At 40.7% G+C, this 24,582-nt stretch overlaps 1 protein-coding gene and 1 long non-coding RNA gene across 10 annotated transcripts in view; one reads left to right on the plus strand and one right to left on the minus strand.

Annotated features, from left to right (window-relative positions):
- The window catches only part of MON2 (MON2 homolog, regulator of endosome-to-Golgi trafficking), a 92,376-nt gene extending 73,828 nt beyond the window's left edge, over positions 1-18,548 (minus strand). For 6 of the 9 annotated variants that reach the window (XM_052790798.1, XM_052790801.1, XM_052790797.1 and 3 more), the window contains exons 1-2: positions 18,322-18,547; positions 3,110-3,173 (exon numbers count right to left, since the gene is read on the minus strand). In XM_052790798.1, coding sequence (XP_052646758.1) covers positions 3,110-3,173; positions 18,322-18,432 — 175 coding nt within the window. In that variant the 5' untranslated portion in view covers positions 18,433-18,547. Of the gene's footprint in view, positions 1-3,109; positions 3,174-18,321 lie in introns of all 9 variants that reach the window. The other 3 variants (XR_008235770.1, XR_008235771.1, XM_052790803.1) reach the window with 1 other exon arrangement.
- A 750-nt stretch (positions 18,549-19,298) lies between these two features.
- LOC128143410 (uncharacterized) lies at positions 19,299-23,583 on the plus strand. The gene is made up of 2 exons (XR_008235745.1): positions 19,299-21,164; positions 22,562-23,583. It is a non-coding gene; the product is annotated as an uncharacterized LOC128143410 (long non-coding RNA).
- Positions 23,584-24,582: the final 999 nt, after the last annotated feature.

Raw genomic sequence — 24,582 nt, forward strand, 5'->3', positions numbered from 1 at the left:
GGGTGATATTAACACATATACAGTCCATAGTTTTGTCAGCCTCTTCAGAGCCAGTACAGGCTCTATTGTCCAGTTGACAGAGGCTGACCTTGCACCCAATGCCTTATCAAAAACAGTTAAGCTGTCAGCATAAATGTGAATGAATACATAGGTTCACTGCCTGTTTAACAATCTGCCTTGATTTCAACAGTTTTTTTAACTATGAAGCAAATAAACCTGCTTTTAAAATAAAACCTGCTTTTAAAATATACAGTATAAACCATATCCACCAATACCATTCTCTTATGAAACACTCCATGATTTTCAAATTAAAAACAAAACAGTGGCTACTTCATCAAAAATGGAAATCTGTTCCCAATTAAGACATGTAATTCAGGCATCTAATTGTGAGTGTCTACATGTGAGCTTGATGTCTGCCTTTATAGTCTATGAACACCTACAACACATGGCCAATAGAGCCTAGGGAGCCCACTCTAACATGGGCACAAATGCTTCTTCACTCATATAAATTTCTGAATTGCCACTAAATTCTAACCATCAAGCAGAAAGAAGAAAGCAAAATTTTTAAAAAGATACCAAAACACATTTATACTTAACATAAGATTCATGATAAAGTTCTGAATGCCAAAAATGGCATGAGAGTTAATAAATAACAAGACAAAGAAAAATTTAACACTTTTACAGTGTTTTTCCTATAATCCATTCAAAACAATAATCTCACAACAGGATCTATACAAGGATTTTTCCTTTATGAAGGTGAAAAATCAGTGTTTCGTAGATCTGGTTTGGTACCGATCATTATATCAGCTTCAGTCTTACAATACATGAAAATTTTCTTATATCCAGGCCTGCTTCCATTTTGCTACCAAAATTATGTAAGAATATATTAAAAAAAGAAATCTATCATAATGAACCACATCGAAAAAGAAGTTTTGGGAAAGTAAAACTTACTCCTTCATTCCATCAACAAGATTAGAATTATAATTCTAATTTTTTAAAAGCACTTCTAAAAAGTATGAATTGCACATCTCAGAGCCACGTGGAAGTAATTTCTCACATTTATCTCCTGTGATATAAAGCGCAAGCTGACTTCTCTTTTGGAATTACTCAAATCCTCATAAATAAATTATACAGGCACATACAGACTGCCAAGAACGAAGACTTTGAAACTGCTCAATTTAACTTTTCCAAGAGAAAGAAAGAAGTTCGATCAATGACCTCAGAGTTCTGGCAAGTTAAACATATCTCACCAGACAAAATATATTTTTAAGATTTTAATACAGATTTTAAGGTTGCATCTATTTTCCTAAAAATTGTAATCCTACACAGTGTAATGCTTCAAGAAAGCATCACGTCAGCTTATTCAAAACAATCTGATATGGCTGTTGTCATCTATATTAGTGAAATGACAGTTTACATCAAAATATAAAGAAAAATCATATCCTGATCAAAATATTTATTTGGATTACTAGAATGTCTAGTAGGTGTTCCTAAATGATCTAGCAGTCAAAAAAAGTATCTGCTTCACTAGATTTCACAATTACAGTAGCCTTTTGCAGCTTTGTTATTACTAAAGTATATATACTATCTTCCTCCAAAAAAATTTTGAATAGCAGATAGGAGACAACAGAGATCTTGACATTAACTTAACTACAAGATTAGGTTACAACTCATACCTCAAAAAATACAAGAGTCCATAAAGAACTGGGACTGTTTAATGGCATTGCACTGAAACTGTGGAATGTTAGTATAATGTGCAGGCAAAGCATATGTTCCCCTCTGTTCCACAGTTTCTTTCTTACTGGGGAAAAAAGTTATTATCCTATTAGCAAAGATTAACAAATCAAAGTAACTTTTAGGACCTGCTGGTTTTCCAAACCTCATAACAACAGATCTCCACAGTTTTTTTGATTAATGAAATAAATACTAACTACATTCTAGTTTAAACCTTCCAAAGGAAAAGTACTTATAAAATTTGACCAACTACCAGAAAGTGTTCCCTCAAAAAGGTAAAAGTAAAGACTGCCTATCCATGCCAAAAATCAATGAACTTTCACATCTCTTCACTTTGAAATGAAGATTAAAAAACAAAGAATTTCGCAGGATTACAAACTACCTTTCTAAAATATAAAGTTCTTTACACAGTAATACGCCAAACAATGTTGACAGCTTCCCAAATGGCTAACTAGAGATTTCTCTTGTTCATTTGTGTATTTTGATATAGCTGACATTACCTGGCATAGTTTTCCCACTTATGTCAGCATTCATGACAGCAGTAAAAACAAAGAAAATAAACAAATAAAAGAGAGGCATTAAAGTGAAATATTGAGGGGTGCGACTGCTACTTCAAATAATTCTAGAAAGTGCCTCCTTACCAATATCTGATTTACATACCTCAAAACAAGAAATAGTTTTAAATCTATTTCATCTGGACCTTTCAAATAATTCAGCATTTTAAGGATTTTGACTACAGCTAGGATACACACTCAAGTATTAATACAGGGACATTCAAATCTGGCCCAAAGGCTTTACCAGCAACTGGCAAGAAGCCATCAATTTACATGCCATTTAATAAAGCTGAAGAAAGTCAGAGATACTGTTTTAAGCATTTACAAAGCTGCAACTCCCTCAAGGCAATGGTACATCTTAAATTGAATGACCTTGTCTCAGATTAAGATGGATTTTTGCCTGCCAGGTACAAGTCTCCATAGGCTAGATAGACTCTCATACTAAACACACAGATGAGGATCATACTGCCGAACTCCACACAGAGCACTCAACAACAGCTGTGGTGAACACAGAGAATAAAACATTGAGAATTTGGAGCCTAGGTATTTCATGCTATTTTTCTAAGTGGATGATTACTTTTGTAGAGCCACAACTGAAAATGGAGACCTTCCTCAGCATCAGTATAGTACTCACGTGAAACAGAAGTAGTATTAAAAAATTCTTATGCTACTGGATTTTTTGCTAGGTGCCCAAAAGTAAAGCATCCCTGATATAGCACACACCAAAAGACACGTAGGATTATTACACGTATCCAAGACATCTTTTTAACATTTTGATCTGTAACCAAGTTTATTTTTCCCATGGCATTGCAAATCATTACCTGCCAAAATATCAGTGTTCCGTGCAGCTATAGTTTTCACTTTTATTATTCCTGATTCAGCCGCCTGGAAGAGAAGAAAATAAGTAGTTTAGATGCTATTTCATACATCAATATCTGGAAAGAAATAAGAAAATTTAAGATAAATAAAAATGTACAGCCTCAGAACAAAAATGTTTTTGTAGTGTTTTCAGTAAGCAGAGCTAATGCAGAAGTGAAATCTTTGTAGCTTCTGGAATTCCTTTCCAGAATTCCACAGGAAGGAATATATCCTGTGGTTCAGAATTTTTAGAAATCACAATTCTCACTGTATTACTTTCCAGTCCTATGAATGCAAAGAAGAATCACTAGTAAACAAAAAAATTGTTATATAGTCTCTGTACAGTTTCAAACTGTGAAACAATTACCATGATATATAATCTCTCACATTCATGGGGTTGAAATGCTGAAGAAACTGAGAACATCAGTAATTATATCAATGCTTAATACTTAACACTTACACGACACTTGAATATTATTATTGTTCTTCCAGTCAGGTAGCAGTACTTTGCATTTGAAAGCTAACACTTTCACTAGCAACGAGTATCAGAACGAAACCCATTTTCCCATGGATTTTTGTATCCTGAACGCCCTACACAATTTATCCCAGGGCAGTACCATGAAGAAGCCTTCCTAACGACACTCTCTGTTCTTCCTGACACGCCATACAATCCACAGCAACAGTTCCTCCCCTTTCCCCACAAGTCTGACCTGTTAGACCAAGAGCACCCTCCTCTCCTTCACGCACGCCTCAGTGGGACCGGGGGCTGCAGAGGTGCGGGTTGGGGGGCGCGTGTGCGCGGACTGGCTGGACGACAACCAGGTGCTGCCGGGCTGAGCAGCCCACCAAGGAGATCACATACCGCTGCGAGGGAACAGCAACTCTCTCTTCAATTCTCCGTAAAGACTTCCCAGCATAAATCACTAAAGTCATGTTCTCTAATGAAATCAAGCCAAAATGAAAACGTAACATTGAGGCTTTGCGCTTCAAAATTATGATTTCCGACAAGTTTTGTGTACAACACACAAAAATGCATTGCAAATGGTGCCTTTCCATTTTTTAATTCCATTAATGCACAATAAATCTCTGGAAACAATTACAGAAATCACGTTCAATACACTGTGCACCAAAATAAATGCAACAGGTTTTCCCAAACAATAGGACGCAAATTGCTGGAAAATACTGTTCTGCCAAATCTGAAAGTACACTTCCCCCTTTATTTCAACTGCGTATTTCTGTGTACTTCCTACACTAAACATTTCCATTTTTCCTCTGATACTGCTATCTAAAGAAGTGTCCCATCACTATATAAAATAGATTAGAGAAGCAGACAAGGTGTGGCAGCAGAAATACGAAAGCGACAGTACATGAAGTTCTACCAAGTAGTAATATTCCCCCTCCATCAAAACACTACTCCAACAAGATTTCCCAGAAAGTCAGGTTAAGATGACTGCATAAATTCATAATCAAATATTTTAATTAAAAGTTCATATACATATTTCTCAAAATAGCTAAATTAGAAATGTGGAACTGAAATTTTCAACTTTTTTTTTCTTTTTCCCAAAGCAACATAGAAAGACTAAACACTGCCTTAAGATCATCTAAGACATTTGTGAAATTCTGGAGAATTATTTAAGCTTTGCTGAACAGAGTGTTTCTACTTTAAAAACATAGACAGAATAATACCCACAGTGCCTGAACTAACATACAACATGCTCAAATAAGCACAAAGTGACATGCAAATGTATCTTTTGCATAATTAAAATTAGGAGTGCCAAATGCAGTTCTCATTTATTTTAATTACATTAGCTTAATGTGTTGAAGTGTCTAAAGTTTTAAGTCAATCCCGGTTCTTCTTCAGTTATAAACTGTCAGCTAATTAGGGGTGTCTTGTCACAACAAATTGTTCCTATTAATTAAAATGAAGGATTTGTCACAGTCCAACTTCAATTATCTTCAAACTAAACCTCATCACACCTACTAGCAATCGATTTTTTTCTTGCCAGGAGTGACAAACTCTCTCTGAATCAAAGAAATACTAGAGCTTGCCCACATGCGAGACATTCGCAAACACTGTGCACTCTGCATGAAGAAGGAAAAAATTATTTCCAACATAATGTCTCCCAGTTAGTTGTTTCCATGCTAACTTTATATAAAATAGCATATATTTTTTAAACACTAAGGTAAAATAAAACAACAGCTATTAGACTTTTTACTACCACTCTTAATATAAGTTTTTCTCCACAAGACATAGGAAGTTCTGTGATTATCTGCATTATACTATAGTTTCTATTTAGAATCTCAATTCAAAATGTTTACAGTTAAAAACTAATTACACTGCACACATCCTACAAAAAAAAAAACCCCTCCATTAGATATGTAAAAAAGACCATGTATTAACATTTACAAAAAACTACCTCAGTTGATCCCAAATAACCAGTAGAAAAAATGAGACTATAAGCAGTTATCTGGCTATTCTGTATACATCAATATAAAAGTATATTGGGACTGCATCAATTTAACTTGGCAAATTAAAAGAGACATTAATAGATTTTGAGTTTACAATTTTATATCAATTACTGCAGCACTCTCCAGGACACTGCCCCATTAGAAAAGGATCTTATAAAAAACAGTAACCAAGGAGATGGCCAGCATCATACTGTGTATTTATGGGTACAAATATGATAATTTACTTTCACACAAATATAAAGCACCATGTTTTTAAAGCAGTCACCACTTTTAAAAGTAACATTATCAGTTTCCATTAGCACCGCAGTTAATAGTAGTCTAATGAGTCAGTTATCTCTTTAATTTTAAAAAGGAGCATATACACATAATTCCTGCAACATAACAAAGCTCAAGTGTACCTGAAACCTTCAGTCAATTAGATTTCCTATTCTGCTACTTTAATAACTGTGAAATAAAATGTCTCAAACACACATTTGTCATTATTGAGTTTTGCTTCATGTTTCTGCTGAAGCAACTACAGCACCCAGCCTGGGGAGGGGTAATATTGATGAAGAACAGAGAGTCTCAGTGATATTCAAGTCAATCTCTTCTGGCACTTTGATATGGTTTTAATCAAACAGTCAATAATCTCACAGCAAAATTCAACAGGACCCTTGGGGCTCAAGCACTTGCCCCATCATTCTTCTGCTTCTTTGGAACTTACCAAGTATTTGCCGATTACATGGAAATCACCCTTCACAGAAATCAAAGTAAGGCAAATGGAGAATTTATGTACAAAAAACTCAAGATACACATAGTGCAGTTCCAAGTAGACTGAAAAGCCTGTGCATAATACCTACCTCCTGGCCTCAGAGTTCCTCTCCCAAGGTGCAGTCTGACAACGACACTCACAGCTCCCCAAGCACCCCACCCTAAAGCCACCTTAGAGACAGAGGCTCTCTGCACAAGAGAGACCAGGATGTGGAAATTCACAGCAACTTTCAAACCCAGCTTCAAGAGTTTCTCAGATCCAAAACTCTTCCCCTACTCATGGATTTCTCAGTCCTCGGTTCAAACAGGGAAGAACTTCAGCCTTCCTGTCATTAGATGCTGTCATGCTTTAAGCCCAGCTGTGGACCATGAGGCCACTCGCTTACTCCTTCCCCCGGGTGGGATGGGGAGGAGAAAATACAAAGAAAAGCTCGTGGGTCGAGACAAGGACAGGGAGGGATCACTCCCCACTTACGGGCACAGGCAAAAAACAGACTCAACTTGGGCAAAAAGCAAAATCAATTTAATTTGCTACCAGTCAAACCAAACCAAGGCTATTGGGAAGTAAACCCCAACTCGAGAGCAGCTTCCCCCCCGCCCTCCCGCCTCAGCCCCACTCCCGGTTGTCTCTCCCCAGGGGAGCAGGGGACGGGGGCTGGGGTCGGTTCCTCACCCCTTGTCTCTGCCGCTCCTTCCTCCTCAGGAACGCATATGGACGGGCAAGCAAGGTACCAGAGGGGTCAGCTGGGATGTGATCCGAGAGCACATCAGTTGCTCCACAGTAATCCCTATAGATTTGGCCTTACTCTGGGATAAACGAGAAAGACCAATCCTTCTTTCATTGAAAAATAACAACATAGTTAACAACTTCTCATAAGGGAAAGACGACACAAAATTCTAATCTTGAATCTCTCTCTTAACAGTGAACCTTTTTAGAAAGTGAAAAAACCACCCACTGCCTGCTGTATCAACAATTTTTTAAAAGTTTCAAAAAAAGGTTTTTAAAAAGGTTTTTTTTTAAAGGATCAACTTGCTGATCTTCAAAGAAAGTGGTATCTCACAATCAGGACCAGAAGTCAGTACCTTTTTTTTTTTAACCAAAAATTATACATACACATAAAGATATTTAATGTAACAACCAGACGTGCTAATTTCTACTAAGGATTGATTTAACGTTAAATATATTTTTGTATGAACTTCTAAATGCGATAGTATTGTTACCAAAAGTTAATAAAATAAAGAACTTCCACTGCTAGTACTTTGAATGACCATTTGTGTTTTGATTGTATGTTCAAGAGCAAATTGCTGTAAGGTTTGCAGCTCTTACAACACAACCTTTTGATTTCTCTCTTCTAAAAAGAAAAGCACTCAGCAATGCTTTCAGGAATGATGGTCTGTGTTGGTATTTACATTACATTGTTTGCCAACCTTTTACTAAGATTGGATGAGAGTAATATATGTCATCTATGGCCACTTCCACATCTATTACATGAAATAAAAACAGCAATTTTTTTCTATCCAACATTTTCTGCCTTTCCAACTGGAATGCGAACCCTATATCCAATAGTTTAGATAAGAGATCCTCCTGTCTAAAGTACAGTTTCACTTCGTTGTTATTCTGGCTTGCTTTGCAAAAGCACATTCTAGACCATTACTGTACTGTTGAACTATTATTTGGAAAAGGACACAGTCACAAAAAGCTCCACACTAAATCAACCTCATGAAAGCACTCGAGTATACCACATTTGTGTGAAAAAGCACTGTACTTGCCTTCTGTATTTTCATCTTCCTCCCCAGGAGTACAATCCCTACTCAGACCCTTCTCTTTTATATACGTTCATTCTACCTGTGATTTAAACTGGTGAAATGTCAGTTCTGATCTGAGAGCACTGTGCACTCACTGGGATTTATTATGTTGAATAATTTAATGTATTTGGATCAGAGCTTGCTCACACACTACTTGGCAGAGTCTCTGGGAACGGAGGATCACCCGCCACAAAGGCAGACACAGGTAGGGAGTACCTGAACCAAGTACTTAAGTCAACTGGACACATACAAGCCGACCCACCCAAGGGCCAGTGTCCTTGAAAGGACACCCTTTATCAGGGTCACGGTGACTGGGGAAGGCTAATGATGACTGGGGAGAGGTAAGCACCACACAAATCTCCAGGGAGGGCAGGGAAGAGCTTTCAGGGTACTACAGGCCCTGACAGCTTCACGTCACTCCCTGGGAAGGTTATGGAACAAATCCTCCTGAAAGCCATTTCTAGGCACATGCAGGACAAGATGATGATTAGGAATAGCCAACACGAATTCAGCATGAGCCTCACCAACCTGACTGCCTTCTACAATGAGATGATAAGCAGTGTGGGTATAGGGAGAGCACTACATGCTTTATACCTTGACTACAGCAAAGCCTTTGATGCCATCTCCAATTGTATCCTTATAGTCAAATTGGTGAGGTATGGATAAGTGGACAGTAAAGTGGGTGGAAGATTGGCTGAAAGGGTCATTACAAATGGTACAAAGTCCAGCTGGTAACCAGTTATTAGTTGTGCTCCTCAGGGATGGATACTGGGGCTAATATCATCTCACATCTTTATTAGCAGCCTGGACAAAGGCATAGAGACTGCAGACAAATATAAAACTCAGGGTACTATTCAAGATTCTGGGGGTGGGGGGGTATATTCAGAGGAACCCAGACAGGCTGAGAAAGGGGCTGGTACAAACCTCATTAAGTTCAACAAAGGCCAATGAAAAGTCCAGCCCCATGCACCAGTACAGGCTGGGGGCTGGCTTTGCAGCAAATGACCCAGGGTCCTAGTGGACAGCAAAGTGGAACCAAGAGCCAGCAGCGAGCCCTTGCAACAAAGGTGGCCAACCGAGTGCCGGGCTGTATTAGGAAGAACACAGGCAGCAGGTTGAGGGAAGGGAGTCCTTCCCTCTTTGGCTCTTGTGGGACTGCTGCTGGAGTAGTACAGCCAGTTTTAGCCTCCCCAGTGGAAGACAGACATTGAGAGGATGGAGCAAGTTCACTGGAGGTCTACCAAGACAGCTGAGGGATGGAGAACAATAGATAAGGAGATGCTACAAGAGCTGCGCTTGTTCAGCCTGAAGAAGACAAGACTAAGGGGAGGGCTTGTTAATGTCCATGGCTTCCTAAAGGGAGGCTGTGGTGAAGAAAGCAGTTTACAATCACTTCTCAGATGCGTGCTCCATCCTGGATATATGTACAAGTAAAGAAAGAAAGCAGGGAACACTGAAAGCAATAATGCTCCTTTCAAAACACTTCATATTCTACAATTCCTGCACAAGTTTCTCACGGTGATTTTTCTTCCACAGAATCTTAGCAATCACAGTAAAATACTATTAATTTTCCTATAAATTGAAAATTGAGTTTTGGTAAACCACTTTCACTACCACAAAACCTTCAAGACAAAACCAGCTACAGTTTTCCAATTTTTTAAGTTTGGAATGTGTAATTTATATTAATTCTTGAACAGCCCGATTACCTTTTTTTTTTTAAAAAATCAAGAAATTAATGTATTTGCTGGGTTGGTTTGTATTGCATTCATTTAGCATATAAAGACAAGAAATTGCAAACAGACCATCAGTCTCTATTCGTATACAAACTAGTTTCTTCAGCTGTTCACACTTTACCTGAGACAGAAGCAAAATTGCTGTGGTCTACTCTATGTCATGATCTACTTGTGCTCAATGAAGGAAATAAATAGTATGCATTTCTGATCCCAACAACAGGCACAACAACAGTTGAAGATACCAAACTCTAATTCCTGCTAGACTTGACTCTACTCAAGGATGGTGCCATTCTCAATTACCAGAGCTCCAAAGCTTTGAGAAAAAATAAAAGTATTAACTGATCCTATTATACACTTTCTCCACCAAATCAAGATTTAGGATGTTGCAGTTTTTGGTTTGGGGTATTTTTTTAAAAACACACAACCTTGTCCATTTCCAGCTTTAGTGCAACTATATTAGTTGCCCTCATATTAAAAGTGCTCTTTCACTTGACAGGAGCGACTACTCCTCTGGTCCATTAATCTTCTGAAATTGTCAGTGTGCAGTATCAGCAGCCAATTCAGAATCCTGAACAGTAATCGTCAATAATGCCAGGAGAGGTGCCAGTGTTACCTAAATTGCTTTAGAGCTCTTGTCTCTGGATGTAACTCACTTGACGTGAAGGTGGAGGTAAAGAGAATGAAATGCAAAAATTTAATATCAGGAGTTTTCATCTGACAATCAAAATATTACACCTCAGCTGGAAAAACTGTCACATATAAATGAACAGAACAAATCAGAATGAATAACATAAAACAACTCATTACTGAACAGCAATGATGTAGACAAAGAAAAAAGCTAACCAAGACTTGATACAGAAGAAACATAGCTAATTAGCAACAAATTCTTAAGTTACACTTCTCATCCATAGTCAGATAGAATCAGGATGTACCCCGTATGTTGCGTTATAGTATATATAAGTTATATATATATATACACACTATATTATATTAATACATAGTATTTTTTAATATATATACACACAGTGTATGGATATCTTGAGAGAGCCCATGTCTACCATTAGTGGATTTCTGAGTGATCCGTCAAGTACAACACAACTGATCATAAATCACTGAAACAGAGCACTTGAATTTTCATGACATACTTTTGTCACAACAATCATCATTCTACATTAAAAAAAAACCAAAAAAAACAACAAACCACCACCACCAAAACCCTGTTTCAGAGCTTTAGGAGATTTACACTTGAAGTTCAAACTAATTTCTCCTTCAGCTTATTGATCAGAACAGATGGGACCAGGGAAGTCCTAAGGCTTTGCCACAAATACTATATTCAGGATCACCCAGTCAGAGACAGCGATGCCTGTTTGTCTAGCGCCTGGTAAAATGAAACAACAGTCAACAGTTTGGGCACTAGCTGAGAACTGGAGTCACCAAGAATTTCCAACTTCTGCTACAGGTTTCCTGTATAATCTTCAGGAAGCCATAGGAGGCAGATGGGGATTCAATCAGAGATTAGGATGCACAAATTTAAATATTTAGACTCCTGTTAGAGTAGAGATTTAGTCTCTACTGAATGCTCCTTAATTCTTAAAGCCTCTCCTTAAGCCAATTCAGCTGACCCGCTAGTAGGGGCTCAATACAGAGGTCTAAGCTTAGACCTCCGTATCCGAGACAACTGCCTGCAGACAGCAGAAGGCCCATGCTCTTCTGGACCAGCTGCTGGAAGACAAGGAATAATCATTAATGCATCTCAAGTGACAAAGATACCCAATGTGTAGGTAACAGAGTGAATCAATCCCCTGGCTACAAGATCCTCTGAATAGCTATTTGGCTCTATTGACAGTATTTCCTTAACAAACCGAGCCTGCACAATCAATGAAGGGAGCTTAGACACCCGAAGTTAGGCACCTTAATCCTGCACTGAAGTCTAACTTGAAAAGTTTACAGATAGACTGAGGTACAGAAAAGTTTTGTCATTTTTTTTATTCATTAAATTGCAAGGTATTACATAATGGAGAAATCGGGTCTATGTGCGTGATGTGGATCATTTCTGAACGTGACATTTCTTACCCAAAGACTAAGATGATGACATGAATAATATATCTTGACACTTAGAACACATTTGTATAGATGACAGTCCCCTAGAAACATAACAGCACACTTTTAAAAACAGAATTTTGAAAAAATACTGCTGTACACAGATCAATATTGAATAAAAAACACTGTAAAATTAATGGATTCCAAACATGAATCCAGACACAGCAATTGGAAAAGATCAGGAATTATAAAAGGAACTGTAGGAAATACTAGGGATCACCTGTTTCAAGTTACCAGCTCAGCTACGGGCTGGCAACTAAAGAATGCTACAGAATAATCTCCAGTCACACGCACAAAACACATGCTTGAGTGCAAGCTGCCTAATTATGCCAATATGCATTTTACAGAATATACTTTCTCTATTTCAAAAGAACCGTTAAAATATTAGTTAATACCCATTAAAGCAAACGAAAAACTCTGCAGTATTTGCATCCTTCTGAACTAATGCTGTGAAGACCTGAAAATTAACCAACCTGGAAAGTTCAGTGTAGGTTAAGTTCCCTGTAGGTTAGTGTCAGAATTATTTAATGCATTTTGTGCAAAAAATAAAGCAGGAAATCCCAAAACTTGGTTACTCCTACAGAAAATGGTCTATGTACAAAGGTTTGTTCTTTGGCAGGTCCATTTGGCTCATCTTTTTACCACCAGAGTAGCATGAACGCAGAGCTGTCTGAAACTATCCAATGCTAGTACTACAGCAAGACACACAAGACTCAAACGCCTAAATCTTAAGGCATTTCAACAGGTCATTTTCTTTCTTAGCCTTCTCTGATTTGTGTACTGCACTACATTCAACGGATTTGCTGAAATACTGTTACTGTTACAGAACAAACAGCTAATATTCAACGCATATTTTAACTCTTCCTTCCAGTTGCATTAGGAATCTTAATGATCACTTTGACAATATAAACCCAATTAACTGATCTGTATCTTTTTAACATATGTTAAATTCTGCAATACATCCTCATATTTAGTTGCATACAGCTACCCAATGACATCAGAGAGGTTCCCTAAAAGGACAAGCTTCCCAACTAATTTCTTGGCATTAGCCCTAAGATACGTTCAGGATCAGCATATCATTCCAAAATGAGAATGATTTAACCCAGATGATGAAACCACCATGCATGCCACTCAGGGCAGACAAGAGTGGACTCCAAAGGAAGAAATGCATGAATAAAACCTGTGCTCACAGAACACAACAGATAGCCCCTCAGAAAGGGCAAATCCTATCTCTTGGTTCAGCTAGCCCACATCACCTTTGCTGTAATTAAATAATTTAAAGTTTGCTTTATCCAGAAGTCACTCAAATCCGGATTCTTTAACTTTCATCCAAAGAATTTTGTAGGCTACTTGCCTGCAAGTAGAGTTACTTATAAAAGAAGGAAAATAACATTGCAAAATTGGATTCTATTATTTTTTCCTAGATATGGCAAATTAATTTACAATACAGTTTCAAAAATATGTCTGCATGCCAAAGGCATACATAAATCAATAAATAGTTAAACAAAAGCAATGCTGCTGTTTCAAACAAAGATCTGGAAAAGAAACAGTACAGAGAGGTTACCAAAAGCTATCTTTCAGGAGTCTCAAGAGAGCACTTCAACAGACCAAAGTATTCAAAGCTAAAACTGTGCTGCTCTTCCAGGTTGAGGGAAGTTGAACACTATTGCTTTTCCAGCCCTACTATTCCAAATCACCGCAGCAGCAAACGTCCCAAAACATACCTGCAATCCATTACACAACTGCTAAGCAGAGGGCACAGCCTGTCCCACGACGGGTCTGAGCCAGGCCGAGCTGATCCTGCCACGGGAGGATGCAGCCCCTGCCCGCCCCAACCCTGCCTGCCCTCTCCTACCAGCACAAGGATGACTGCAACTGTGCAGGGAGCTGGGTAACGGTTATTTTTTTTCATGTGTTTTGTTAAGCTCATTTTGCTTTTACTGCTATTTAAAAGCCAAGAAAAAAAAAAAACTGAGTCAACATAGAGACTACAAGCCTACTTGTAGAAAGCCGAGACTGTTGGACTGGGTCTGTGCAAACAGCAAGGAGATACATCTGACTGGGATTCAGGCTGAGAAGAACTTTTGGGGTATACTTACTTCCCCCTTTAACTCCATTATTTCTGCTCATTATAAATATTTTCCCCTTGTATTTCTAAGGTTTCTTACACAGTGAAATTATCTAACCCAATCAGATGCAACTTACAGAACAGCATTTTCATTCAGAAATAAGAAACAGCAGGTAACCTATTTAGCACACTAAACTATTTTCAATTTTGTGACAAGACAAAATTCTTACTCCAGTTCACTAAAGAGAGCACCTCCGGCTTCCCACACACCCAGCACAGGCTACCGAAACTCCAGTCACGAGCAGATTAAAATAGTTTATAAAGCTCTACGTGTGTGCCATGCAACTCAGTCCAGAGTTAGAAGCATTACAGGGCTCTCTAGTACAGAGCAAAGCTTAGAGCCCACCCTATTAAAAACAACAGAGTAATGACCAATTAGTATTGTTTTCCAGGAGAAATGCGAGATTACTTCAGACAACATGAGCACAGCTGATGCCTGTACCAAAGACTGCTTCATCCTCTGTAATTTCAAGCTCCAAAAGACACTGTTTAATTTACACTTGCCCTGAGAGCTTCTATCACCTCCGTGGTTGGTGTCTATTTTTCTAACTGGGGAATAGAAATGTGTTGTGGAAATACGAATGCGTTTTTCAGCAATGTCATTATTTGTATGTCTGCCAATATAAACAGTTTTGGCGTATCACAGACATAACCACCAAATCACTCCTTGGTCCTAGGATATAGCTTTCATGCTTAGTATACTTCTGTAGTCAGTGCTGATCTGAGAAAGTATCAAACAGAAAAACCACCTAGCAACAAACAGACGTGGGTCTGAAGTCTAATAGCAACTGGTATTCCCCACACCCTTAAGAAATAAGCCTAGCACCTTAGTTAATCCCCAAACATCATCAGCAACATGATTTCAAATGCACCGATCCTTTCTGCAGCTCCCATTCTCAATGCATTAATCGGCACCACCTAGGAAAACCCTACTCGAGTATTATTTGTCACAGGGAGCAAAAACGAGGTGTGGATTGCTTTGGGGCCAACAATACATTCTGTTATTTCTTAGTCAAAAGCTCTAACTAAGGGGAAGGAAGTTTGCCACACATTTGTGTCATAAGTTTAACATTGGGAGAAACTCAGTAATTTCAATGTTTCTTAACAGATTATCAGAGAGTCAGCAAAAACCTCAGAATCCACTGCTGTGACTGGACTTATAACTACATGATTTCCACATAAATGTGACCTACTAAGAAAATTTTACAGACTCAGAAGGAATAGAAAAATATGAGATTAAAGTGCTTAAAACAGTGAAGAGTTCAAGTTCCATTTCCAATAAGGGTTTAAGACTTTACTTCCAGCCCCTAACTGAGGATAAAATCTAAATGCCACAGTCTGTGCGATCCCACAGCCGGCTGTCCCCTTTTCTGCTGCATCCACTTCTCCCCCCCCCAAAAAACCCCAAACCAAAACAAACAAAAATCCGATAAAGCTCTTCCGTTGTCATCTACCTGCCTGTTCAAGGAATCATTTAATATTGTTTTGGTCTCTCTGTACCTAATAGATATGGCATTAGTTTGTAATAACATATGCATTAGAAAGATCTTTAAAAAATGAAAACTAAAACCCTATTTAATTAAAAAAAAAAAAAAGCAGGCTCTATTTTTCTGATCATACCACTTTCTAACTCCTTACAGCATTAATTAAAAAAGGATTTGCTCAAATTAATCATATGAGCAACAAGTAGAACCGAGAACTACACTACTACTTTTATCAGCAGCCAACCTATCAGCTAAATTAATTTTGCAGAATTTTAACAGTATTAATACAAAAATAAAAAAAACAGAATAGACAAATCATTTTAGAAATAGCTGATGATAACAGACAGCTGTGAGCAAAACTTTAGATTACGTCAGAAATTGGAAAGATTATTAGAAGCAGTTTACCTTCATAAAGTACCTATCAAATCTGACAACTATAACACAGCTCATGACTATTAATTTTGGACTAGGAATTTTTCAATAGCTTTATCACAGTACGATAAGTTTATGGAAGCATACATATCAGCTGCAAGATAAACTCATAAATTACACTGCATGTGGTAGTGATGAGGAGAGTCTAGTTACACTGCAAGTAAAAAAGTGAGATTATAAGTAGTCGGAATTTGTTTTATGAAGCCTGTGTTTAAACATGGTTTAAAAAGCTGGTGCTGTTCCAAACCAGTAAGAAGAACACGCTATTCCCCTGATCAGTCTAGCCAAATCTAACCATGATCAGACCAAATGCATGCAATTAAAATACCTGTTTAGCAGTTGAGATTTGACAGAAAAGGACACCCGTTTCCTTTAAAACTAGAACAAAAAAATGGCTTCCAGAAGTGAGGAAGTAAGATCATTTCCTGCGACTATATCATACATCCTACTGTAGGACTGCTCTCACCTCAGACCTCTCTGTAAGAGCCCACAACCCATAGCAGAAAGAGTCCCACCTCTTTATAAACACCTTCCACTACAATTCCATAAACCTACCCAAACTCCAGACAACTGTGAAAAACTTTTAAGTGTTTTTAATGCAGTAAGCTATGCAAATTGCTGTCGAGATGTAAAAGGGAACACAGAAGTCGTACTTACACAAGAATATGATAAACATGCCGAACAAGCATCAAGAACTGCACATGCAGTAGTTACTGTAACCTTCAGCATGGCAAATATAATGAAGCACTACTAAAAATACTAGCTTAAGAATTACACTGCCCATCTCCTTGGTGGATCTTGAAGAAAGTAAACATTAAGACGGTGGGGAAACTTGTTCACAGACCAAACAACTTAGTCACACAGTATTACACGGGAGAAAGTGGAAGCGGCACCCCTGCTTCCCTCCAAAACAGACACACAGATTTCTGTTCAGCTGACCACAACTTTTTCTTATTTACATGTGACCACACACAATTTCTCAGAACCGATCACAGCCTTCTCTTGTTTTTCTGTGACCACACACAATTTCTCAAACACACCGGTACTCCTCTGCAACCTACAGTCATATAAAACATGCTCTGCTACACTGTGTCGCTTCACGCCTTTCAAAACAAGCACAATTGTTAGCTTCGATTCATCTGTTGAAGTGCATAATACTTCATACAATATTAAATATGCCATCACTTAATTGGAACTAAGGTCACATTACATACGCAATTCCTTTCTTCCAAACCGGCAGAGTCTTTACCGTATTTTTCCAGGCACCCTTCTGGTTCTGCAGCTTAATCTGAGTTAATAATTAGCATTTTTCGTCCCACCGTTGCACAGAAAAAATATTTCTTAAAATGGCAAGTGGCAAACTACTGATAGAGAAAAAGTTAAACTGACCGCATAAACACGCCAGAGAAACACACGGTTAAAACGTATACTTTAAATCAGGGAGAAAAATTCTGATCGCACTTCAATTAAAGCGATCCTGCTCATCGAGATTACCGAAGTCTCAAGCCGCACACGGGGTAAACTGAGGTTTGAAAAATAAGACGCACCATCCTACTGGCGTGAGTTTATTTAAGGGAGTTTTTTTACAAAGGAGGGAAAAAAGCGACCTGAACGGCTGCGTCTCCCCGCAAGCTCCCTCGGCGGTGGCCCTACCGTCGGAAAGCCGGGCGAGCCCCGGGGCTTCGCCAGCCGTCCCCAGCGCACCGCGCAGCGAGCACCGGCAGACCCGGGGCCGCAGCAGGGAGGCACAGGGCACGCCGGCTCCAGAGAGCCTGGGCCTTCGCCCACGGGCAAGGCACGGACCCGGGGGGGACCCCGCCGGCCGCCCGCCGGTGCGCCCGGGCCCTCGGCACCCCGCCCGCCGCGGGCGAGTTCCGTGAGGAGACGCCGAGACGGCCGCGCCGGACGCGGCCGCTTTTCCCCGGGAGGGCGCCGGCGGCGAGGCGGGGAGGGGGCCCGGGACAGGTCGCCCCCGTTTCGCCCCCTGCCAGCAGACGGCCCGGCCCCGCTCGCCGGGGTGCGCCGGCCCGGCCCGGCCCGGGCCCGCCCCGAGGACGACCCCCCCGCAGACGAGCCCGGCAGCCAAAGCCACCTCGCGGCGCAGACGGCGCTCGGCAACCCGCGGCCGCGGGGGACGGACCTCGCCGGCAGCGGCGCCGGGCGGAGGGCGCGGGGGGCTCGGGCGCGCCGGCAGCCCTCCGCTCCGGCCGGGCCCCGCGGCTAGGGAGGACCCCCCCCCCCTCCGGCCCGGCCCGGCTCCTCCCGCCCCTCACCTCCTTGACGGGGGGGAATTTTTTCCGGCACTCCAGGCTGAGGCCCCGCAGGTCCCCCTGCATGTTTTCCAGCAGCTTCTTCACGGCTTCGGGGCTGCTGGTCCCGGACATGGCGCCGCCGGGCCCGGGCGCTGTTCCCAGCGGGCAGGGGCAGCGCCTCTGGCTCCGCGGCCCCGGCCGACACGTCTGCGCCCGACACCGGAACCCGTCAGCCGCGGCCCCGCCGCCGCCCCCCGCTCCCACAATGCCGGGCGCCGCGCGTCAGCCCGCTTCCGCGCAGCCGGCCCGGGGGCGGGGAGAGGCGGCGGCGGCGGTGGGCCCCGGCCTGCCGGGCCCGAGTCGCGGCGGAGCGGGGACCGTCGCCCCTTCCCCGCCGTGTCCCCGCAATGCCGCGCCGCGCCGGGCCGGCGGGAAGGCAGGGGCAGGAGGCGGCGCCGGCGAAGAGCGGCTGGGGAGGTGAAGGCCTTCAGCGGCCACCAGACCCGGCGAGGGGCTGGGAGAGGTCGCTCTCGCCGAGTCCGGCTCTCGGGGCGGGCGGGGGGTCCCGCCTCCCTCCCGTGTCCCCCGCGGTGTCCCCCCGGGACCCGACGGCTTTGCAGCCAGCTGCCTGTAACCCCCCCCGTCCCCGTCCCCAAAGCGGGCACCCGAGCAACGAGCAGGAGCTCTTCGGCCGCCGCCTGCCGCCGCTGCCAGTCGCGCTCCCCGTGTAACTCCGGCCTCGGCCAGAGCTTCCCTCCCGGGCGGCCTGGACGCTGCCGCGGAGCTCCCTTCTGCGGGACGGCGCTCGTCGTCGAACAGTTAGCGCTTCAGGAGGGGTTCGGTCCCTGCGGCGGTGCTTTTGCCGCGTTCTGGTTGCCGTGAGTCTTCGTACTGCCGTGGCTGCCTGCCCGTAACGCGGCACGGTTCTCTTGCCCTCCCGTAAACCCAGGCAGTCGGAAAACGTTCCTGGGTTTCTACAGTCTGTGGCCTTTAAACTTGGGAAGAAAATGGCGAAGAATCAGAACAGAGGAGAATAAATTTTTACTGCCTTGCTATTTAAAATTATTTTAAATAATGGCTTTTCTTCAGACTTTCCTGAAAGTCTTGTGTCTTATTCAGAGAATGTTCTAAGATCTCCTTTTATCCTTGTTTTTGTTTGTGTCTTGCCGTGAAAAAGGGAAAAGAACCTCTCCTGAATTTGAGCATCCCCACTTGGATGTTGGGGTTCATTTACTGTGAGGGACGTTGCAAATCACACAGCAAACAGGCTGCCACTGGCCCGTATGCTCCCATTGTACTCTGTAGCTCTACACATAAATCTTTAGGTGTGCTTTGTGAGGGCAAAAAGTACAGGATTGCTTTCCAAGTAATTTATTACTTTAAGATCTTTGTTTGTACATCGTTTTCAAATTACTGGCTGTTAACTTGACAGAAGCAGGTGAATGGATGTCAGGTTTTAAAACTGCCTGTAATACTGGCACGGTTGAATTTGGTGGTCAAACTTGATGTGCCTTCAGACAAGGTATTAGGATTTCAGCCTGTGTTCAGTAAAATCAAACCCATGATTCTGTAACATTGTTATGCTTTCAAAAAGCATTGGTCTGTGCATCCTGAAAAGCCTTGATTTTTATATGATTACTTAAGAAAAGCAAAAAACCAAGACTGTTGTCTTCAGTAGAACTATTTACGTGCTTAACCAATAAGCATTTTCCTAAGGATTTTCCCGTTCTAAGTGCTTCCATTCTGGGCTTCAGTCCTGATGGCAATTCGCAGACCAGTCCAAATACGTTCATAAGAAACATGGATGATTTGCTAGGAGGATGAGTCAATTAATTATTGACTATGCATAGGTGTTTCTTAGGTAAGCTTTAATGATTTACTTCCTCTTTGTTGTTTGGACTTTTCCACCTATTTACCGTACTTGGGGAGCTGTGGGGTTATTGGTACTCCCTGAATCTGCCCATCTGCCTAAACTAAAACGATTGAAATTTCTTGTGAAATGAGGGTCAATTAACTGTTCTATAACACTGCCTTTCTTATGAAAAGGGAGCAAGTATTTTGGGTAGAATTTGTCTGAATGTTACATCTTGAGTTAAAGCATCCCACCGTCATTATTATCCCTGTAATCAAAAGGAGGAAGATGAGGAAAACTGTCATATGGCCATATTTGCCTGTTAACAATGGTGAGACAAGTAAGAAGAATTGAGATTAATCACGTTTAAAACAAGCAAATCGGTATGCATTAGATATTGTACGTGCATACTAATTTCCTGCAAACCTTACTGTTTTGTTTAACCACACTACTGTAAACATTCACTTTGCATGGGGGGGGGGGGGGGCGGGGAGGGAGTACTCTTACTTTGTGAATGCCTGATAAGTTAACCTACATGAAAGATGGATGATGTTTCCTTTAATCAAAGCTATAGCAGTAAATTTTTCCACCCCTCCTCACAGAGTAATGCCAACTTCTGAAGTAAAAGTACCGAGGGAATAGATGATTACTGCATTTGAGTAAAATTGACAACTTGTTGCCATATGATTTTTTTGTTAAGGAATGTGTAAAAAAATTGTAAAAATATTTAAGAACAGTAGTGACAAATATTTTGGAATATAAACTACTACACATCTCAGGAAGAAATTTTTAATGTATTCTTTGTGTTGTAATTTATATTTGCGTAAAATGATGGTTTCTTGAGAAAAAGCAAATTATTTCATGATGTTAATTATTTTTATTATATTAGCTTGTACCTGCTGATTATCCATCTTTTCTTATTCCAGGTGTGTAGTGGCATAGAACTGGGAGCAGGCTAGAGGCTTTCCATATTTGTAACAGCTTGATAGCAACCCTGCCACCTCTATTAATTGTAACATAACATTTCTTTTAAAGCTTTTTCTGGCTGACGTTCCACCCTTTTCACTGATCTCAATTTGCTCAGCGCTCTGTTTTGTAGATCAGCAAAGAAAGGACCGTATGCTATTCCTGTCATAAGCAAAAAATATTAACGTTCTTGATTCTTAAAATAATTTTCTCTTCTTGTTACATTGTAGAATCTTAGATTTATTAGTCTGCTGAGATGCATGAAAAAAAATGTTACTGCAGCTCTTTAGTTGTCTGTTACGATGGCTGGTGTTTAGCTTTCAGTCATCTGCTGTCCTCTCCGTAGATTAACAGCACCCTTCTTTAACTATGTCAGACAAAAATGGACACACAATTGTAATAGTGTTGCTGAAATCCGGAATAAAACTCCTTAACAGCAATGAGAAGTTAAGAAGCAGGCACTCCTTTATTGCAGCGCTGGGCACACGGGGGATCGCTCCACCTATCGTGTGCACCTGTCTTGTCTAACGATACAGTTAAATACACACCTGTTATACATATTCATTAAGTTTCTGGGAAATGTTATACATAATCATCAACTTTCCGGTAAATCATTAGCATATGTATATGTCTCTTCACACAGGCGCAGCAAAGGTCTCTGGTGGTCTTCAGAAGCCCTCTGGTGGTCTTTCATAGTCTTCCTCACTTGTCCGCTTCTTGACCTCTTTTAGCTGATTCTGCGCAGTATGATTCTCATCACTATCTATATTAGTTTGCATAAAAATGTATACTATGTTCTCTTTTGAAATCTAATCTTTTCAATGATTGGTCTTTCAGTTATCAAGATGGGAAAGGTAGGGAGTTTCCAAGAACCAAATCTTCTTGGCTTCTTAAAAGAAAATATAAGCCAACGATAATCAGCTAAAAGTACAGTACTGCACATTCTTTAAGTTCTTTATCTACTATAGTCACACACCACAACTCTATATTCCTAATATTTCACCTGTAATCAGATTTGATTTCTTTTAAAATGTAACAATAGTACCCAACTCACGGTACTGGAATGCAAAATTAATCTTGGAATGCTGTAACAATGTATTCTGGGGAATTTCTTCAGCTTCTAAAATTGAGATTGTGACTTTTTAGTATCACATAATTTCTCTTTATACATTGTGACGCTTTTTGAACCAAGCAAAGCAGTTGTGAATTTGGTGAGACCTGCTGTAATTCAGAATCTTAGGAAATTGGGTGTAGAACTACTTTAATAAGCAACATGTCTATTAACTAAAAGGGTTTGTTTAGGTTAAGTGCAGCCTCCATCTTCTCTGAAGGCCATTCTGTGTTTGATACTTAAATCTCAGTGCCTGAGTTTAAAATTTGTTCTGTTTGCATACTCCACCTTTTATCATTTACATTTATCATACATATCTTTTCAACTACCAGCTTTGACACTCAGCTTGCTCAGCATTGCCAGCCAAACACAGCAAGATTGCTCCTGGGTTTGGAAATCAATCATACGAGTGGTTGCAGAATTGGAAACTCTGCTGCAGCAGAAAGATCTGCTGAATAAGAGAACTGGGAACTACACACGTGCCTGAGTCTCAGGCGCACCTCTTAAAGATAATCTTTCTCACCGTTTTGATGTACGCCTTTTGTAAAAGCAGAAGATTTATTAGTTAAGTTAAACCAGACCAGTTAAACTACTTAAACTAGCCAGGATCCTTTTAAGTGACACTGACTTGATTGTGAATGTGCCGTACTGTAGTTGCCTTGCATTGCAATAGATACTATTGTACGTATTCCTAAGTTTGAGTAAAAGTGCTTGCCTGTCTTTTGGTATGTTTTGAATGCCTCAGTTTCAATTCAAGTCGCTTTTGAGTCAGAAAGTAGAGCAGTGTATGTGGACATCTCTGAGGGCACATTTTTGACTAGCAAGCTAAAAATGCTCATTAGGTGTTAAGCTAACTTTGTATTGCGCTGCAATTATTACGTCGTCGTTTGCTTTGTTATTTAATTACATGTTATTTCATGATGGGCAGTGGGTGATTGAAATAATTCCCTGTAGCTTTATGGCCCTATTTACCAACAGAAATGCTCATGAGACCTATTGTGATTCATTAAATTACCTCTTGGAACCAGTGTTCATGTTCATTCCAAATGATGCGCATCAGTCATTTTGATTCGATTAAACATGGGATAGCACTCGGCTGTATTAATTTCAGGTGTTTACAGCCCATCCTGATCGATGCAGGCTTTGAATATGAGCACGGGGTTCTGTTGCCACATTGTACAGAGGCAAAACTGTCAGATTTCACTGTGGCAATGATTTGGCTTCATGCTGATGAGAAGAATCGTGGCTTTTCCTCTTGAGTTCGCTTTATGAACACTCCTTTTGTATGCTTTTGTAACTGATACGAACCTATACATAGTAACGCTACTAAATAAACTTCAGGATAGGAAATATCGTCAATTGTGTGGCCAAGTAAAGGTGTTTGCAGACGTCTCTGGTGGTTTTTTGTACTGCAGAGTTAAGAGCCATGATGGAGAAAACTTTGCCTCATAGTAGATTGAACATAGATACTGATACCAAAAGGCAAAGTTAATTTTAAATTAAAAGAGCGTGAGGGATGGATTAATACCAAATACTTGCTGGAGTCCTTTATAAGAACCTGTGCATTGTAGTGGTCTGTGTAAGCACAAGGAAGCCATACACACACATGCTTTACCATCTAGACACTTCAAAAGCTCCTTCTTAAATTATGGACGCAAGAAATGGGGCAAAAGACCATTTCTGCTGTGGTCACAAATGGGTTAAAAGCAGAAGTAATAACCTTCCCTTGAGTACCTGGTGTTCTTTTTTTATGGAATAGGAGCGAAGCCAGTGTTCCTTTAGGATGTGGCTGTATGAGGAAGTTGGATCTACGAGCAGATTGAAAAATACTTTGTTTTCCAGTGTGAACTCCTCGTGAATTTAGCCCATGTTCCTTTCAACATATGTGTGAGCGTATATTCACGTTACTACACATTTCGTTTGTGTATTTGCAGTTAATACACATTTTAGTTTGTTTAGTCAACCAAAAAAGCAATCCCAGCTGCTGTCTGTCAGTGAATCATCCTCTTTGTCATTAGCAAACTATCAGTAAGTATGTCACATTATCTTTAAGGTCACTGACAAGAATGTTAAGTAGCAATGCCCCAAACGTCAGACCTGTGACACGCATTAGGTACTCAGCAATGATTCCCTGTTGAGTCGCAGTACGATCACTTTGGGGCCTACACACAAATCTCTCAACCAGAGGCTCGGATGCTTCCATGGCTCTTGTGTAACCGGCCAGCAAAGCTGTTTTTCCAATTTTTCCTGCTTGAATCTTGTCCAAACAGATTCTCAAAGCAGTGGGTTGGGTTGGGTTTTTTTGCATTGCCATTTTGAGTAGTGGTAGTTGGATCAGCTGAACCTGTTAAGG

The sequence above is a fragment of the Harpia harpyja genome, chromosome 6 (genome assembly GCF_026419915.1).
Source record: "Harpia harpyja isolate bHarHar1 chromosome 6, bHarHar1 primary haplotype, whole genome shotgun sequence".
Taxonomy (NCBI): domain Eukaryota; kingdom Metazoa; phylum Chordata; class Aves; order Accipitriformes; family Accipitridae; genus Harpia; species Harpia harpyja.